This window comes from Syngnathus typhle, linkage group LG18, assembly GCF_033458585.1.
Source record: "Syngnathus typhle isolate RoL2023-S1 ecotype Sweden linkage group LG18, RoL_Styp_1.0, whole genome shotgun sequence".
Lineage (NCBI taxonomy): Eukaryota > Metazoa > Chordata > Actinopteri > Syngnathiformes > Syngnathidae > Syngnathus > Syngnathus typhle.
The window spans coordinates 6,529,387-6,542,719 of NC_083755.1; the positions used below are offsets into that span (position 1 = coordinate 6,529,387).

General features: G+C 44.7%; 1 protein-coding gene across 4 annotated transcripts in view; it reads right to left on the reverse strand.

The window, feature by feature from the left end:
- The window catches only part of sdk2b (sidekick cell adhesion molecule 2b), an 82,804-nt gene that overhangs the window by 25,278 nt on the left and 44,193 nt on the right, over positions 1-13,333 (reverse strand). For all 4 annotated transcript variants that reach the window (XM_061263903.1, XM_061263901.1, XM_061263902.1 and 1 more), the window contains exon 2: positions 219-378. In XM_061263903.1, coding sequence (XP_061119887.1) covers positions 219-378 — 160 coding nt within the window. The remainder of the gene's footprint in view (positions 1-218; positions 379-13,333) is intronic.

Genomic DNA, 13,333 nt, shown 5'->3' on the forward strand with positions numbered 1-13,333 from the left:
ATGATGGAGGCGTCAGGAGGGCAAAGCAGAGAAGGAAAAGATGGGGAAAAGCAGGGGTTTGTAGAATGGGTGACATCCCATAATGAGCAGCTTAGGAAGCCTTAGAAGCTTTGAGGTTGTTTTTGCGAGTCTTACGCATGATATAAAAGCCAACCAAATTTTTGGATCACTCATCTGCGAGACATTTAATCGAAATGAACCTTTTGTGATTGGCTCACCTGTACTCCAGAGAGAAGCGGGTCAGCTCGGTGCTGTTGTGGATCCACTTGAACTCCAGAGGCCAGCTGCCCTCGGCCATGCAGGTCAGGACCAGCCGGTTGCGCTCCAAATGCAGCTGACTGCGCACCGGCTCCGTTTTGAAGTACGGAGGCACGTCATCTGGAAGGGAAATGAAAATACGGGTGTCAAAAATACGCTGCAGAGCAATGCACACTTTTTTTTTTTTCCTCCCCCCCCCCCTCCTCACATCTCAATCAAGGAGGCGCCCGCACTGTCAAGCTCCCCGGAGATGCTCATATCTCAGCATTGATGAACGCCGCAGAGAGCTCACTTGATGATCATTGTAAATATAGAAGCTATTAATTGGATGGCTGCATGATATAATTATCAAATTGACTGATAATCAAGCGGCGAAATTAAACTGTCAAGATGATCTATTGTGCTTATATTTTGCTCCGGCACTTTGGTGTGACAAGCTCGGAGAAGGAGGAGGAGGAGGGGCCTGGTAGAAGCCAAGACGGCACGCCGTGAGCGAGTTGGAGGAAAAAAAAAATGAATTAACAGTAAAGAGAATATAAGCGAGCGCAAGCAATCATCTTTTTACATCAATTTAAAATCAATGTGTCAAAGTGAGACGTGTATTTATTGCCGTGGTGCTTTGGCGAGGCCCGGCTGTGTATTACGGCTTATAATTGTCATGATTTACAGTCAAGTGTACAAAGAGGCTCGTATAATAGACCTTATAGATTATCAACATTTTTTTCCTCCTCCACATTGAATAATTCATCATGCAACAGTTTAAACCGAGTGATGACCTTGGAATAATGAGCCGCGTATTCCTTAACCGAGACGGAATGTTGCAGCTTGTTCTGGTTTTAAAATTGCCTCAAATGTCTCAAATTGCAAAAGGGTTTCTAATTTATGCCATTTTCAGACCAAGGAATAAACAGTCGAAGATAAACAGCGAGGCGCCGAATAGGCATATGTTGCCCTTCAAAAGTGCACGACACATCTCAATAAGTCAACAATAAATATTCATAACCGCCATCCATATTCACCGGATGACACTTCACTTCAGGTCTGACTTGTGGCAAGTGGATACATATTTATAACGATCCGGGAAAAGGGGCGAGGGGGGGGCACTAGGGAAGACGTCGCCACCCCCGCACCAGGCAAGTCGAGAGGCCGACGACATCATTGATCATTGATAACTATCTGCACTGGCCATGCTCATTAGGAAGTCCATTAGAAGTGAGACACTGAGGAACAACAAATAATTGATTAATGCACATTTGGCTGTCGTCACGACACAAAGCCACACAGCGCCCTCGACAGTCCTACGTGAGACAGTCCACTAGCGTGGGGCAGCGTTGAATTTATGCATAATGAGGCTCATTTGCATATTGGGCGTCGCTGGAGCCAGAGGACGCTCCCGTGGGCAACTGCGTGTGGCCTCGGTCAATTAAAGCTCATTATCGAGAACAACGGCAGGTACAAATGTTTGCCCTCTGGTGAAAATTCATTAAGAATGAATTCATCAATAATTCATTTATGAAAATAATGAGTCTATTTGTCAGACTTTTCCAAGGTGCAACTTGGAACGTTAATGCTAACGTAAAGAAAGACCTGTGCTGCTAGCATGCTAACATTTTGAGCAGTTTGCTCCCCCCCCAGGCTGAGGATGAAAAATGAATGCATTGTCCGCGAGCGACGGGCCCCGGGAGGAACACTGTTGCCCTTTAGGGAACTACTGGAAAGCCGCCGTTTATGCGCGCGTTGAGGCGGAAAAAAAGCCAACACAGCAGACAAAGGCAACTTTTTGGGAAGTTTGAAAAGGCTGTCACGTAAGAGAATGCTGAAAATGTAGCTCGTCATCTGTTTAACGTGTGCTTGTTCTTCTTTGTAAAAATAAAAACAAACCCAAAAATAAATATATCCAGGGGCCGTTTTGAGCACAGGTGAGGGCAAAAGTACAAAAAGAAATCACAAAGTCATGCATAAATGATGACGGCAAACTGGCAGCAAGATACCACGTGAAATGATTGGCCTCTGGTCAAAACACGTCAACAACAAACGCACTAACAAAGTGAAAGTTTGAAGAGACACAAACACACACGCCAGTTGGCAATGAATACTTTTGGGGGATTATTTTGCGCATATTACGCACACTATTTTTAAAAAAGACTAATATTAAAATTACAAAAACTCAAGCAAAACAGCTTTTTTGAAAAATATAATAAAAGAAAAAACATCATAAAAATTCCAAATCTATTACAACCGCAGTTGCAAAGCATGATGGGTAATTTTTTATTGCCTGTCAGCATGAATGTTTACATGCTTTTGCTGATGTTTGCCTCGTCCCACAGAGACGCTCACGATGAGGCCACACACACGCACACGCGCAGTGGGCCAACGAGGTTTCCTGCCCTTCCCAAGAGGCCTGGCGGCTAATCACTACCTTGACTCAAATCTTTTCACCTCACAAGTTCAGCGAGATAGCCTTGCTCTCTGAATGTTTTTTTGTCAATTAAGAGTAAAATGTGCAATTTAAGGTAACTTTCAGCAACGACACGCACTCTCACCTTTTTCTACACGTGCGCACACACAAACGCACCCGCACGCTAACGTAAACAAACTGGAAGGCTGAGGCCATAAAAGAGACGGGGAAGAGTGCAAGAAAATAAAAGTGATTGTATCGCAAAGTAAACCAATCAATGCGCCATTCATTTCACCGTAATTGTCTTCTATTTTCTCCTTCGTATATGATTCAGTGTTCGAGCTCATTTAATTTCCCGAATGACCCATAAAAGCGGGCAAAAAAAAAGTTAAAAAAATAAAAATAACAGTGATGGAGTGCCGAGCACAGCATATTGAGCAGAATAAGCCGCTGCTTTTTTTTCCACCCTGAATTCAAGCATTGTGGGACACAATGAAGCCCGTGAGCGTTGGATCAACAACAAATCTTCCAACAAAACCATCACAATGACAACAAACACACACACACACAAGAGCTGGAAACCAACAAGGACATTTGAAACAATGACACAATTTAAAAAGTCCCAATTTCTATAATTGTTGTAATTAAACAAAACAATTCTTTGAATAGATTTGACATTTAAGGACGCCAGAAAATGGCGACAATGGACACAATTCTTGTGTCTTTCTGCCAGATGTGGCTTTTTTTTTTTTGTAAGTTCAATAATATCATGTTGCCAAGTGGAACTGGCTTCAGGCTGACTTTTCGAAACCGGTCACGACTTTTGTCCAAAGCCTTTTTGTCCACATCGGCACAACTTTATCCAAAATCAATAGGGGTTCTTGCAAAACCACAAGAAAGTTCCCCATTCTCGACGTTTCAGCAGACAGGTCACGACTCTCAAACTTTTTTTTTGTTGGCTGCACATCTCGGATATAAAAAACAAAACAGAAACGCACACTCGATCAATAAGGTCCTGCTTGGAATCTTTGGGAATCAAACAATTGGGAGTAAGTAGCAATTCTCGTTCGGGTGAACAACGGCCATTGTCGTCGGTGGGAAGAAAAAAAAAAAATCCACGGCAAGCTTTTATTTTGTGTTTGTGCTCGAGCACACTGGCCCCGCATAACAAGGATCTAATTTCATAAACGCGTAAACGTCTCGCTTCAATCACCACGCGCCCGGGTACGTGATGTTAGCATCGCGGCAAAAATGTCAAGGCTATCTTTGCTCCAATAAGTGGGCGCCCACTTTCGGGTAATTTTTTTTCCAACAAGCGCCGTTTTGTTGTTTTTTCAGCTTGTTTATCATAGAGGTCACAAGGGTAAGTCCAGTGCTTAGCAAACAACATCACATATTGTATACAATATATCACATGCATGTAATCAAGCATAAAAAACATTGCCAGCAAGGGTTAATGCTCCGAGCATGATGCGAATAAAAGATAGAGGGGAAAATAAAAAAAATCCGTGGGAAGTGCACAGACTGGAATATGGAACAAAGAAGAAGCATGTTGGACTGTAAATACCAGAAACAACGTGAGTGGGGTCACAGGGGAAGGACAAATACTCGTCTCGGCAAATGTAGAAAAGACCAACAGAGCTAATTTAATTAAGTATCCAAATGAATGAAATTGCTATTTTCAATTTGTGAGTATGGACGTTTTTATTTCAACTCAAAGCTTTAGCCACCAGTCCAACACATGAAATAGTAGTCACTAAAGTACAGGTGTCAAAGTCAAGGCCCGGGGGCCAGATATGGCCCGCCACATCATTTTAGGTGGTCCGCAAAATTGTGCATCAAATTCATGCCAATTCCAAAATTTCAAATTGTTTTCACTTTTAGCAATTTTTATTATCATTCGTGTTTTCAATCTATTTGATTTCAATATTTCATTTTTAAATATCTGAACAGTTTTCATTAGTCTCGGTTTTGAAAAGTAGTTATTCATCAGTTTGTTGTGTAGCATTTATTTGGGTTGACAATTTTAGTGGCTCCAATCATACGCCAACAATTGCAAGGTTGTGGCGGAATTGCGCAATCTTGCCTTTTCAATTTCGAACGACATGGCTTAAAGGAGGATTATTTTGTACTCGTTTGTCAATACCAGGCCGGTAGTCACAAAGTAGCTCTCAATGTTTTTGTCGTCATTGCAAGCGGGATGCGCATCTTGCCGTTGAGCTTTTAAGCTAAGCTAAGCGGCTAAAACAAAGGTTGCTTGTGTTCTCGGCGCCGAGTAAACATTTTGTATGTTTGTCATAGTGACGCCGGTTGCATATGGTCTCTGCAATTCTTTTTTTAGGAGGAGAACTTTTCTTTCTTTTTTTTTAGACACCCGGCGCAGGTGTGATTTGTGGCGGGCGTCAAGACAGGTGTCAGCTCATTTTCCCGCGCTCGGAGTCTCCCGTCCATTGTTTGCCACCTCCTTGACTGACAGCAGCATCAGGGATGACAGCACGCCGCTACCCGTCACCTGCGAGGTGCCCCCCCCCCACCCCCGACTTAAAGTGGACACTCCTGACTCCCCCTCAGCCACGACTTCCATCACTTGACGGAATATCTTTTTTTCCCCCCCTTTCCATTTTATTGATATAAGGGCACTATGTATTCCATCAGGCTGCATACATTGCCGCAGAAGCCCTGAAGGAGGCCTGCCAATTCGCCGCAACTTGAAATTGCCGCGTGGTCGACATATAGGGGACTTATTTAATGAGCCTGCTGAGAGGGTTGGTGGAAGAAGAAGAAAAAGATGCCACATTATTTTTATCTCACGGGTCTGGATGGGAAGAAAAGATTTTTTTTCTCCACGTCTGCGCTTCAGACTAAAATGAGCTAAATAAAATAAAACAAATGAAATGAATTAAAAGTAAATTCAATTTAAAATAATATTAAATAAATAAAGACACATGATGGCAGATTTGGTTTATGAAATAAATATATAAATATGGTATATTGGTATAAGAATGACATGATGTCTGGAATTTGTCCCTCAGCCCTGCCGTGTAAATCTGGCGTCCCCGAGGTTGAGCGTCTTTATAGTCGTGGTTGAAGGTCAGCCCTGTCCGTCGCCGCGTGACTGGCGGCGACAGGTGAGCCGCGGGTGATTGACAGGCCAATTGGGCCCGTCTTTGTGTGCGACACACGTGCCCCGAATAGTCTCGCTGTTTACAACGTGGCCTGTCCCTTCCCACGGCGGATTTGACAGTGACAAAGTCAGTTTACGTGTTTGGTAATGTCACAAAAATGCTAATTTGACAAAAACGCATCGTACCGCTACATTGTTATCGCCTTATTTTGCTTTTGTGGCATTTCAAACTAATTTGCTTTCCACGCCGTATCTTCCGTCGTGTCGGACGAGCTGTTCGGATTCAGCCGGCGACCTCAAAGTACCTAACCAAGTGCAGCCCACTGAAATATTCAGCGACGGACTGACTGCTTTTTGACTATTCATGAACTCTGTGCCCGATGGACTTTTCAGACGGAGGGCAAAAAGACATTTCATATTTTATTTTATTTTTTACACCTGTTCTTTGAATTTCACAATGCGGCTCAGAGTCCCCGGATGCAATCTCTGGGCAAAAAAAAAACACAGCGCGGGCATTGTACGAGAAAGGGCACAATGGCCTTTAGTGAGGAGGGGTGGGCGTGAGATGAAGGGCTAAGTTCCATCAAAAGAAAAGAACCCGCTCGCTGCTTGGCCTTTGCCATTCAAGTCTCACATGTGAGCTCCAACAAAGCACTTCCGTTTCCATCGGGTCTTTGCTCAGCCGTGGCTCAACCTATGCATACATCTCTATTCCCTTCGCTGTATCGTTCAATCAATTTCTCAACGGAAAGAGCGCCACGACAATGACTCGCCGTTAGCGCTTTCTTCTGATACACCCGAGACGGGAAGCACTTGTGGAAGTAATTCGGAGTGTGTTCATTGGTCGCCGGGGACCGTCGTCGGGGGGGGGGGGGGGGTGGGGGGGGGTCGGGGGGATGAAAAAAATGACAGACCCAATTACTGCGCACCGGCGTTTCCATTACATCCGGCAAGAGGGAACCCGCTGCGCCGAGCGCTATTAGGAAAACATGCTAACGTTATGTTCCAATAAGCCGAAGAAACAAAGTGCCGACTAATTAGTGCATGGAATGTGTAGCAATTAGCATTAGCAGAAGGGGACCAGGCAGATGCTCTCCTTCTAATCACCCGAGAGAAAGCAAACAAGTGGAATGCCAGCAACATGACGCCCTCTTTTGAAACGCTAACTTAAAACCATTTCTCGAAAGCGGCACTTAAAAGGCCTTCTTAGAAATCCCTTTTGTTTGCACCTGGGTAAACGCGGCCAACGTGGGCGGCGTGTTGGCGCTACACTTCACAACCACCCGGCGCAACCCGAGTGTCCCGAGAGTAGGCGGACTCCTTGTGTTGTTTTGCTGACCAACTAGAACTATTCTCCTCATCCACTTTGACTGCGTTTTAACCTCATTCGGTACCTATGGAATGTTCTCGCACGTCACGAGCGCGACGGTGACTCATCTTCATACATGCGCGTGTGATTTAATACAATTGTGGCATAATGAGGGAGGCTCACGCTGCTCAAGGTCATTAGCGCTAATGGGACGCTTTTTGCCATCTGCCGCCATTGTTTACACTTGCTCGAATAATTAGCGGCTAATTAGCGGTGGGTATATGTTAAACATATTTGAGTGTGTCTGAAAGGGGTGAGGCAGATATATTATTTTTTGGGAGGTATTAGGGTTTGGGTCGCGGTGATAAAGCTTGTTGATGATTGCATCTGGCTCAGTTTGAAAATGTCTGCAAGCATATCTGAGCAGCTGCCAGCAGATGGGCCAGCAAACGGTGCAGACACGCTGGACCACCTCCCCCTCTTTCCCTGCTGCGTGGGAACCGCGGTGGGTAGACACCAAGCTAGCTTGCGCCACATGAGCTGCCGCCGGATAGCTATCGCGCCTAAACACTGTCCTATCATGGCTGCTCTAAGTCACTAATCCTTGCTTCTGTTGGAGTAAATACAAAGTAAGATACACTTCTTAAGTGTTGTTATCACGAAAGTATGCTGCACGCGATACACCGTGCAAGTGGAGATAACAGGTGAAGCAAAACAAAGTTGCATTCCAGTGGAAAGGAATCAACTGTAAACAAATTAGCAGGTAGATTGTGGAGAGAGAGAAATAATACTGTCATGACATGATAAAAAACTGTTATAGTATACTGCAACTCGGCTATGTTAGCCCCGCCCCTTAAAAGAATCGGAATCAAGAATCGAAAAAGGAACGAGAATAGTTCAGTCAAACGACGGCCAAGCCAAGGTATCGGCTAACGGTCAGGGGTGAAGGCGAGGTCAGAGGTTAATGTTTACTCAGCTTTGATTAACTGCGATGTTTTTTCCTGATAATTGGAGTGTTTTTCATGAATCGATTTAGCGCATTTTTCAAGACCTCAACTGACTTCGACTGCTCTCGTTTTTTTACTGGAAGCAAGCCTGACACTTTTGTGGGTTTTCTTTCCGCATCCGAGGTCACCCCGCTTTGTATTTTCTTCTTGTAAGTTAATTGACGTTTTAACTTTTGGCCTCCCCGTTGTTGCAATTTACAAACTCTCAATGCTGCCTTTTTTAAAAGGTTGACAGTGTCAGAAATGGCGGTTTGATGAATTTAAACAGCTTTTTGCTCTTTCCCGACAAACGCTAACAAAAGTCGTAACGTCTGCTCCTCAAATGCACTGAAAGCAAAATGATTTTCTAGCCTCTTACAATATTTGTGTTCCACAGATTGTAATCGCTTGATGAGATTACATCTTGTGCCCATGTGTTTGTGGCACTTTTTAATCTCTGCCAGATTTGACAGCCTCAACAGATGCCGGCTTAATCCACATTGGCGCTGAGTTTGGATGCAGCGCTTGTTTTGTCTCCGAGGCTGCGGTTAGCATCGCAAACCCTAATTGATTGTCTCGTGATACAAAAGTAATTCCAGAGCAGAAAAACGGAATCGCTTTTTTTTTGCCCCGCCACCACTTCCTGTTGACTGCTTGCCACATGTTGATAACTGCTGGCACGAAGCTTGACCATCAATCATTTGTTTTATTTAGCTAGCTTACTCTTATTTAAAATCAAACCTACTTAATGGATGGTGAAGTGTAAACAACACCAGCAAGACATCATTCAATGTTTGTGAACAATGCTTACCGGCATCATCGTGCCAAATGGACTTTAAAGTCAATGGTTGGCAGATGGCCGTGAGTAATTCAGCTTCTTTCCATCCTGATAAGAAGCTTTTACCAGAGACAATTGGATGGCAGTTGTCCTGATTCCAACATTGAGGGGGAAAGTGGATTTTGAAGCTCATCATACTTTGGGATTTTTATTTGATTAAGATGTTTTTTTAATACTTTTGACCGTATGCCGTAGCGTCACAAAAAATATCATTTTTGTAGGCTCTTGTGAGGCTGCGAGTGATGTAGCAGTTGAGGTCACTGCTTAGCAACGTCACAACTTGTAAAATCACAACAAACGTGGAAGAAATTGACATGCTGATTTCGTGCACATTTGGTTAGCGGGGGTCTTTAATTTGCTCTTGGAAAAAAAATGTGCCGACGAAGCAAAACGAGGGCTAACGTAATGTTCAACAGGCCAATTTGGAGTAATGTGGTTTGGATTAGCTTCCATATGTGTCGCGCTACATTCGGAGAAGAACGTGAATCACTTTTGGAGCTTGTGTGACTTTGACACCAAACTCCCCCAACGTCTTAGCTACAATAGCGCTTTGTCCAAACCGCTCACTTTTCCTGGCTCTTATCTTCTGCTTCTATTTTAGGAGCAAAGTATAGCGCGCCTTCATCCAGCCATTGTCCAGCTGCACGTCATCCTGTGTGTGCGTGTGTGTGTGTGCGTGTGGCTGAACGAGACGGACGTCGGTGGTTTACGAGCTGCCTCCCATCTGGAAACGCTCCGTTTGGGGTTTGGACCGGGGGATGTTGAGGTTGTCTAAATATTACCAAAGTCACACCAAACACCCATACACACACATTTTTGCTACGTGGGCTGGCCAAAACGAACACACGCACACACACATACATAAACACAACGGTCAGAACAAAAAGGTGGCATGTCAGGAGTTATACCAAGTTAAAGAACAGACGCATGATGGATCTTCTCACAAGCGACCTTGAGCGGGGACAGCGAAGCCCCTGATTGGTGCAGATCTCGGCGCTCGCTAGCCCCGCCGTGTTAATTCATCATTAACCCCCGTGGCTACGCGCTAATTCTCCTTTTATGCGGCGCACTAAAAACAAAACAACTCAATTGATTCAAGTGTACCTAATATTTTGACTGGCGGCGCTGGCGCTTTATTGCGCTCTGCAAGGTCTTTTGAATTTTTGAAAAGCACAAACATAATTTACTTTACAGTTCCTCAGAGGGTTAAAAAAAAATAAAAATACAATTGTCTATTAAAACTACTCCACTCTCGCCATATATAACCTCCATTTGTCGCCGGGCCTTTTTGACAATAAAGCCAATTGTGATGAATGAGCTTTGCCTTTCCGTCCCCCCCCCCCCCCCCCCCCCCCCCATCCCAGATGCACAATCTGCTCCGGGAGATAACAACGAACCTACCGCAGCTTAGAAAAAAAAATCCAATATGCCATCTTGGGCTTTTGCGATGTGTTCTAGCTTGGTGGTTTTGTATCAATTGGAAGAAGTTAGGAGTTGAACGGCTGGATAAGAAACCAAAATGTGTCTATTGAAATGAAGGAAACAAATGTCCGATTATCTTTGCTTACATTTGATCTCCTGTTGCTTTCCGAGCCGTGCCCCAGTTTCCCGCCATCGTTTGATAGAGACAAATAGCCTTTTTGCAAGGTGGCTATTTTACATTTCAAGGATCCACCGCCGTTGCACCAGTCCTGCCAAGGCGAGCTTGCTCTCAACCAAAATAGTTCTTGTCAGGGCTGTGGCCTTCTCTAAGAGCTCCTCACCTCAATTAGCACACAGTGCACACTTTGTTTCAGAACAGTGGGCAAGTGGATAGATGAATTGAAGACTGTAAATCGGCAAAAAGCTATTTTATTTTAAAAAGCAAACAAATAACCTAATGAATAAAACCAATTGAGCTGCCAGCCCTCTAGCAGCAACAAAATCTAATCGGAATACATCAAGTCACACATCTCATTAAAAGTCTTGATGTGCGCTTTCTCCATTTATGAATATCAAGTGTGACTTACTCCAAAGTCGTAATGAGCACATTTCTTCCAGCAAACTCTGCTTATTAAGGGGAGACACACACACATGGCGGGCGGGCGGGCGCTATTGACCTGTTTCTCCCACTGCTGTACCTTCATTCATCAATATTTGCTCCCACCCACGTATTTGAGAGGCAAAAATAATAACAGGGCTCTCGTATTTAATTGCCAGGTTGCTTGAATGATTTCCTTCTTTGCAAGTGCCAGCGTTCCGTACCCTTCTTGGGTAATCTTATTGCGAGTGGGAATAATTCGCTGCGTTTCTCCAAAAAAAAAACAACAACAACAACAACTGAACCACTAATTTGTTTTTAGCTTATTTGTTGTAAAGATTGCGTTTTGTGTCCGTCCAAAGTAGAGCGCCGGGCCTTGACTCAGCTTCTCTCGTTCTGTCGGTCGGGATCGAGTGAGAAAGAAAAAGCGGCGCTAAGGAGCTAGAGATGGAACGGTGAGGGTTATTAATGGCGACAGTGACAATGAAGCTTCCCTCTGAAGGTGCCGCAAAAACCTAATGGCTCCGCGTTGACATGCGTAGCTGGATGACGGACGGAGGCAGAGAGGGGGGGAGGGGGGTTTGCGTGACAGCCTAATGCCCCACGATGGTGAACTACAGTGAGAGGGCCATTATCCCGCTAGCTGCAGGTCGAGAGGCCCCTAAAAGCTCCCCCGATGTTCTTGCTCCGATCCATCTAGCCTAGCGGGACCGAGCTAGTTTGTTCAGATATAAGTGGAACAGACAACCCCCGAACATCGTCACCGTCGTTTTCCCGAGAAGGTAAAGTCGAGCCCGCCCGCATCGCCGTCTTTTAAAGTCGGCTCCCGTCTCGGCTCATCTCAAAGGCAGACCGGTTCGGCGAGGTTAGCAGAGGAAACTTTCATGTCTTTTTTGACGAATATTTGTTTGAATGCAGCGGCGGATTCCATCTTGGCGGCGACGCGCTGCGGGCCGCGTGAGTCTCCCGAGACGCCGCCCGAGAGAGGCGAGCGTGATTCACTCGCTATCGCTTTTATCATCTTTGTGAAGTGGTATGTGTTCTCCCGATGCTTTTAGTCATAACGCCGACAGAAAGGCTAATAACAAAGCAAAGTGGGGGAGGGGGGGAGCTCAGGAGCAGCAGGTAAAATACGACACTTGTTTGTGTTCCCCCTCCGCCGGTTATGCGTCAAAGAAAAATTTTGCTCGTTTGCCTTTATTTCTATGTGACTATGAGAACACTTTTTTTTCTCGAAGAAGCCAATTGTGCTCGGAGACACCGCTGCGTAGCTTAGCGCTTAGCACGGGCGAGTGAATCGATCTCGTCTACGATTGTGCCAACCGGGGGAAAAAAAAAGATCAGCTTACTTTGTCAGTCACAAGACCTTGAGTTCTACATTTCATGTGCTTGATTCATACAATTTTTCCTTTTTGCAAAGAATAGATTACAATTCCCAGGCCTGGCGTCTTGCTTATTCACTTTCCACGGACACCTCGACTAATTTATTCCATATCGACCTATCAGTCTTCCTTCACCTTAGAGAATTTTTGAAATATGAGCAACACTTCTCAGTCAGAACACAAACATTTCTTGCTTCTCGTGCGTCCACCTTGTCTCTGTGAATTTAGATGTTAATACTCGCGTGTTTTCCCACCATGCAACACTTGCATGTAAAAGGAAAAACAATATTCAAGGTTTTCCCACTGACACTTTTCGCGCCAACCGGAATTTTCTAGCCGAAACAAAAAAATAACATTGAGCCACGTTGAGTGATTTCAACATGCTTTCGAAAACATGTTTGACTACTCGGTCGTTCGGCCTCGCAACATTGTTGAGCCTCGAGCGACCGAGTACCCCCCCCCCCCCCCCTCTCTTCCGCCTCCTCCTCCACCTCAACCCATCACGCCTCACCAGCCTGATGATTGATACTCTGCAGCGGGCAGAGACGAGAAAGTCTCGATCAATCCGACCATCGCCGTGAGCGTCCAAGAAGGGACCAGGGAGGAAATTGACAGCGTATGAGGCAGGAGGAAATCAAATAATAATTATTCACCAAGTCACCTGTCAGTCAAAATGATTCCTTTAAAACATAGATGTTGAAGTCAAAGCCTGGGAGTCAAATTGGGCCAGCCACTTCATTTTAAATGAGCCACCAAGGCAAATCATATTTTTTCATTTTACCCCACTCAACACAAAGATAATAGTTTTGCTCAGGGGAACTACAGAAACCAGATAATTATCGTTGAATCATTCCAAATTAAACTGGTTCAAATATCATAAGCGATTAAATTCATTAGTTGTCGATTAATTGTTTCAGCTCTAGCTAAGCCATTCCTCGCAAGAAAAAAAAAAAAAGTTGCATGGAGAAAACAGAATACGGCATACAAGGTTTTCTGCTCCGACGATGCGATTCTGAGC